The 6,455-nt window shown below is 34.7% G+C and overlaps 1 protein-coding gene across 1 annotated transcript in view; it reads left to right on the plus strand.

Annotated features, from left to right (window-relative positions):
• Positions 1-5,123, plus strand: part of LOC111088726 (glycine receptor subunit alpha-2-like) — a gene marked incomplete at its 3' end in the record, with an annotated part of 8,312 nt that extends 3,189 nt beyond the window's left edge. Inside the window, exons 2-5 of the mRNA XM_022399585.1 lie at positions 92-168; positions 2,234-2,298; positions 2,441-2,667; positions 5,041-5,123. Of these exons, the coding sequence (XP_022255293.1) occupies positions 92-168; positions 2,234-2,298; positions 2,441-2,667; positions 5,041-5,123 (452 nt within the window). The remainder of the gene's footprint in view (positions 1-91; positions 169-2,233; positions 2,299-2,440; positions 2,668-5,040) is intronic.
• Positions 5,124-6,455: the final 1,332 nt, after the last annotated feature.

Genomic DNA, 6,455 nt, shown 5'->3' on the forward strand with positions numbered 1-6,455 from the left:
AAATCAAAGCATATACACTTTCAATGTTTGTGCATCATAAAAGCTTTATAATTCTTTAAATTAATTACTGTAATTATTTCTTATGCTGTAGGTGCAATGAAACGACGATGTATGAAAGTATTATACCTCCTGGATACCAGAAGGTGGAGCCACCAGTATCTGAGGATGGTAACCCTCTCATTTCATTTTATATTGGTTTGAGTACGATGTTGTATGGCGCTGGGAAGTAGAATTATATATTAACTAAATGATTATATTGTTGAAGTTGTAACCCCCCCCCCAAAAAAAAAATCAAATGCTTGAAATACAATTACAAATAAAAACATGAAAGGAATGGGACTTCAAAATAAATGTGGTTTGTTAATACCTAAGCCTACAACTTTGGTATAGATAGTTTCCAAACTAACAACGCTTGTCTTTTTGTAGAATTTTATCGCAAAGCTTTTGCTAAACTAGAGGGTTGTTGTTGTTTTTAGCTATATAATTGGTTATCTGTGCTGTACCCACCGCCGCTAGAATCAAACCGCGGATTTTAGTGATATAAGTCCGTAAATTTACCTCTGACCCACTAAGATACAAACTGGAGGGAAGGTCTCTGGCCAACAGCCCCAACGCTTAGGCTACTTTTGTCTGACCGACTAGTGAGATGTCACTGTTTCTCATATAGAGCACATACGATCCCAAAGTGAATTTTTGCGGTAATGGGACACGAGCCATGAACCCTCGAATTAACCAATTAGCACGTTAACCGCTGAGCCACACCTGGCCTCCAAATTAACAATGACGATTGAGCTGCAGTTACTTTATACACAGTAGGAGAAAAGTCATTTTTGTTTTCAGATCACTAATGAAGTCCACTATTAATTAGGCGTGGGTTGGTCTTGTGGTTGACCTCTGGATATCGGAGCTGGCGAACCGGGTTCGAGACTGTGCGGTACCTCACAATAACAACCGCAGTTTGAGTTCGATGGTGCGTGATAGGGTGATACTGACTGGTACCTTCCTTCTGGTCAGTAGTTCGAAACCAGTGACGACGGCAGATAGCCTTAATAGCTTTGCCATAAATACAAGATACAAACACAAATTATCTTAAAAACACCGCTTCTGTCTATTGATTCAGGTAGTTACTGAAGCACAGAGAAAGTGTGTTTACGAGTTTGATGTTTGTTGGAACACAATGGGCTATCTGTACTGTGGCCACTCGATTTTTGACGTTATAAGTACGCAGACTTACCGCTATGCCACTGAAGGTCAAATTTAGATGTCGTTTAATTTGAGTGGCAGTTTTAGAGATAACATCTTTTGTTTGATCCTTTGTGTACATTTGTAGAAAGGAAATATCACCGTATGTAACACGTTAAGTTGGAGAACACACTGATTGATACAATCTCGGAAACTTAGTTTATTGTGTTAAGAAATCAGTTGTCAAAAAAAAACGACTCAATGTTCCCCTGTGGGGCAGCGGTAAGTTTACGGATTTATAACGGTAAAATCAGGGGTTCGATTCTCCTCGGTGGACACAGCAGATAGCCTGAAGTGGCTTTGCTATGAGAAAACACACACACACACACACTAGCGATTTATAAGATTCGTAATCAGTAGTGGAAATATAACCCCGCAGCCCTCACAGTTGCGGGGAGGCATCTCTTGTAATTAGCCACTGTTCGTGATAATTTCTATGCAAACCTCATATGTGCTGTTTGATCGTCAAATTTTATTCATCGTTCTTTGTTTATTTGTTTTAGAACAAAGCCACATGGGGATATCTGCAGTGTCCACCGCGGAGAAGCGAACCGCGGATTTTAGTGTTGTAATTCCGTAAACTTAACGTTGTCCCACCGGGGGACATCACTCTTTGCATATCCCTTTGTCTACAATTATCCATTTGTATGTGTTTATCGTGGAGTAAAGAATTTAAAACGTTTGAGACGTCACTTCTCTTTAGTAGATATGTTCAGAATTATTTTTTAATGCGTAGGAAAATTTCAAGCAAACGGACCTGACCTAATTTTGATTATACTTAGAAAGTTCCTTCTATAGATTTATCTTTTTATATAATGCCCCCTGGTGGGACAGCGGTAAGAAATGTACAGACTTACAACGCTAAAATCCGGTGTTCGACTCTCCGTGGTGGACACAGCAGATATCACAATGTGGCTTTGTTCTAAAACAAACTTTAATATATATATGTATGTATTTTAATCAAATTGTACAAGTGTTTTTATCAATATAGGTGAATTTAACGTGTTCATTTCCATTCAACTGTATGACATCTACGGCCTGAATGAAGAGACCATGGTAGGATTTATTTATGTATATACGTGTTTTTTTGCTAAATAATTAAAATTTAAAAGGCAGTACATGCTGGTGAGTTACTTTGAAAGATTAAACACTGAATAGGTAGAGCGTTGATAAATATTTAATTTTTCTGTTTTTTCAGGATTTCTTCCTACATCTATACATCTTTCATATTTGGCAAGATTCTCGTCTAATGTTGGACTGCCTGACGTTAAAACGTCCAGTAAAATTACCTGACCATCTGACTGACCAAATATGGAAACCGGATATTTACTTCGAAAACTCAAAAGCCGGATCATTGTTTACTACTACTGTTCCTAACACTAATTTGAAGATTTTACAAGACAACAGTGTTTACCTAAGTGCCCGGTAGGTGAAACAGTCACGTGATTGAACAAAATTCTTTAGTAGCTCATTTTGCTAATTCTTTCAAAATATGTTTTCGTACATATACTATTAAATTATTCAAAGTGAAATATATATATATTTTACAACATAAATTAGATTAATTTCATCAGAATATCATTCATAAAACTGTATAAAATTAGTATATATCTATATATGTATATGTTACCTTTGTGACGAATAACATTCTTTTCCATCCAGGGGTTGAATGTTTCGAGAAATCGTAAACGACTCACTCGCCAAAGGTTTTGTTGTTCTTGTTTTTTCTTTGATAACAACGCGAGAATACGATCGAAAATTCTATTAAAGTCTAAAAATGATGCCGCTATCTTAATGTCGAAATTCGACCTGAAAATCTATTATTTCAGCAATATTTTTATCCTCATTTCGAAGCCTAATTAGTGAATAAAAAAACTACAAAAGCCATAAGCAACAAGAAACGTTTGGGCGATCTTTATAAGCAATCGAAGTAGAAAAATCGTTGTGCAGTAGTACATAAATATCTGGGTGGAACATTCTAGATGGTGGAGTAGTGACACGGTTTAATACAATGTAGTCCCCGAATCTCTAGAAGAGGTATAATAACAACACGGTTTAATACAATGTAGTCCCTGAATCTCTAGAAGAGGCAGAATAACAACACAGTTTAATACAATGTAGTCCCTGAATCACTAGAAGAGGCAGAATAACAACACAGTTTAATACAATGTAGTCCCTGAATCTCTAAAAGAGACAGAATAACAACACAGTTTAACACAATGTAGTCCCTGAATCTCTAGAAGAGACAGAATAACAACACAGTTTAACACAATGTAGTCCCTGAATCTCTAGAAGAGACAGAATAACAACACAGTTTAATACAATGTAGTCCCTGAATCTCTAGAAGAGACAGAATAACAACACAGTTTAATACAATGTAGTCCCTGAATCTCTAGAAGAGACAGAATAACAACACAGTTTAATACAATGTAGTCCCTGAATCGCCTCTTCTAGAGATTCAGGGACTACATTGTATTAAACTGTGTTGTTATTCTGTCTCTTCTAGTGATTCAGGGACTACATTGTGTTAAACTGTGTTGTTATTCTGTCTCTTCTAGAGATTCAGGGACTACATTGTGTTAAACTGTGTTGTTATTCTGTCTCTTCTAGAGATTCAGGGACTACATTGTATTAAACTGTGTTGTTATTCTGTCTCTTCTAGAGATTCAGGGACTACATTGTATTAAACTGTGTTGTTATTCTACCTCTTCTAGTGATTCAGGGACTACATTGTATTAAACTGTGTTGTTATTCTCTCTTCTAGAATTAAACTGTGTTGTTATTCTACAATGTAGTCCCTGAATCTCTAGAAGAGACAGTTTAGTACACTATGGTTCTCTCTTAGACCAAAATCACTCCATTCATGTTATGAATCACAACCACTCCATAAGAGCTATTAACAACATTACTGACATCATAAGAACTCCTAAATCACTCATAAAGTTTTATGAACCTAAAGTGTTTCTCTAGTGTCTTTGGAAATGGTAGTGACAGATCACTATCTAATGGTAGAACTCAAAAGTTGTCTCTGGGTGTTCTTTTCCTTGGGGAGAGAGGGAGGGCGGATATTATCTCCCCGTTTGTCCACCCCATCTGTTTTTATTATTACCCCGTGATCAGGAATAAAATAAAATGTACCTTGTGGATTGACAACATTTTCAGGGAAGACATATTTCACCAGACAAGGACCATTGAAGTAGAAGTATGGACGACATTCTGTTATTTGAAGTGCATAATTTATTTCAGTGATAATTCCGACAGGTGGCTCATGTTCTAGCAACTTTCGTTTCTTGCCCTTAAAAGTTTATAAAAGCTTCAATGCTGTACTCGATTTTTTTTTTTTTATTAAAGCTGATCAATGTAATCTAAGGATAAAATAATTTCAACTTTATGACCTTTCCAGCCCTCGTGTGACTCAGCGGTAAGTCTAAGGGCTTATAGCGTTAAAAATTGAGCTTCGATACCCACGGTTGGCAGAGTACAGATAGTCCATTGTGTAGCTTTGTGTTTAACAACAACTAATAAAAAAAACAGCTCCTCTGTGGCTCAGCGATAAGGCTTGTAACGATAAAAATCGGTTTTCGATACCCGTGGTGGGCAGAGCACAGATAGCCCATTCTTTGACTTTGCGTTTAACAACAAATAAATAACCTGTACGATTAAAATTGAACTGCTTGTAAAAGTACAAATAATAGAGGGCGCATTTCAAGAACATGTCACAGATGGTTGTCGTTACTTCTAGGTCTTTAAGTTTTAAAATCTACAACTCTTTCATACAGCATTTATCTCCTGTTACAGTTACCTTCAACACGTGAGCTGCCCTATGTATTTGCGTTATTACCCAATGGACGTTCAATCATGTCAACTGAGGACAGGCTTATGTAAGTACCAAATAAAATAAAAAATCACTAGCAATAAATGTAGTGTTGTAACCTACATGTTTAATATTTTAATAAATATATTTGTTGTTGTTGTTTTGTTAGAGGGCGCATGAACAGTATTTAGAAATTTCATGAAAGTTAAGGATCGAGAAGCTTTGTGCAGTAAGCAGAAAACGAGTACGACTTACATATTGAGTTAGTTAATGAACAATCAGTGGGACATTAAATTCGGCTGCAATTTGTTAGACAATGAAAGTTAATAAGTTTAGGTTAATCATGTAACTGTGAATGTATCATTAGTTTCGGGATTTCTATAGAAACACATATTTATGAAATTAGGCCTACAAAGGAACAAACATTTTTTTGAACAAATAGGTTAACTTGTTATCGTCAAGCAGATTAGACTTGGTGTTATTCTTATCGAATAATCCAAATGAGCCCATCCAATGATATAACACGTTACAACAATCCTTTTGGTAACAGAAGTAGCACAAACAACAGTTATTTTAATAGTTAAAACAACAGTCCTTTTAGTAGTAAAAACAACAGTTCTATTAGTAGTAAAAGTAGTAAAAACAACAGTCCTTTTAGTAGTAAAAGTAGTAAAAACAACAGTTCATTTAGTAGTAAAAACAACAGTTCTTTTAGTAGTAAAAGTAGTAAAAACAACAGTCCTTTTAGTAGTAAAAACAACAGTTCTATTAGTAGTAAAAGTAGTAAAAACAACAGTCCTTTTAGTAGTAAAAGTAGTAAAAACAACAGTTCATTTAGTAGTAAAAACAACAGTTCTATTAGTAGTAAAAGTAGTAAAAACAACAGTTCTTTTAATAGTTAAAACAACAGTTCTTTTAGTAGTAAAAACAACAATTCTTTTAGTAGCAAAAGTAGTAAAAACAACAGTCCTTTTAGTAGTAAAAACAACAGTTCTATTAGTAGTAAAAGTAGTCAAAACAACAGTCCTTTTAGTAGTAAAAGTAGTAAAAACAACAGTTTTTAGTAGTAAAAACAACAGTTCTTTTAATAGTAAAAACAACAGTTCTTTTAGTAGTAAAAACAACAGTTCTATTAGTAGTAAAAACAACAGTACTTTTAATAGTTAAAACAACAGTTCTTTTAATAGTTAAAACAACAGTTCTTTTAATAGTTAAAACAACAGTCCTTTTAGTGGTAAAAACAACAGTTTTTAGTAGTAAAAACAACAGTTCATTTAGTAGTAAAAACAACAGTTCTTTTAGTAGTAAAACAACAGTTCTATTAGTAGTAAAAACAACAGTTCTATTAGTAGTAAAAACAACAGTTCTATTAGTAGTAAAAACAACAGTTCTATTAGTA

The sequence above is a fragment of the Limulus polyphemus genome, unplaced genomic scaffold (genome assembly GCF_000517525.1).
Source record: "Limulus polyphemus unplaced genomic scaffold, Limulus_polyphemus-2.1.2 Scaffold4311, whole genome shotgun sequence".
In the NCBI taxonomy this organism is placed as follows: Eukaryota; Metazoa; Arthropoda; class Merostomata; order Xiphosura; family Limulidae; genus Limulus; species Limulus polyphemus.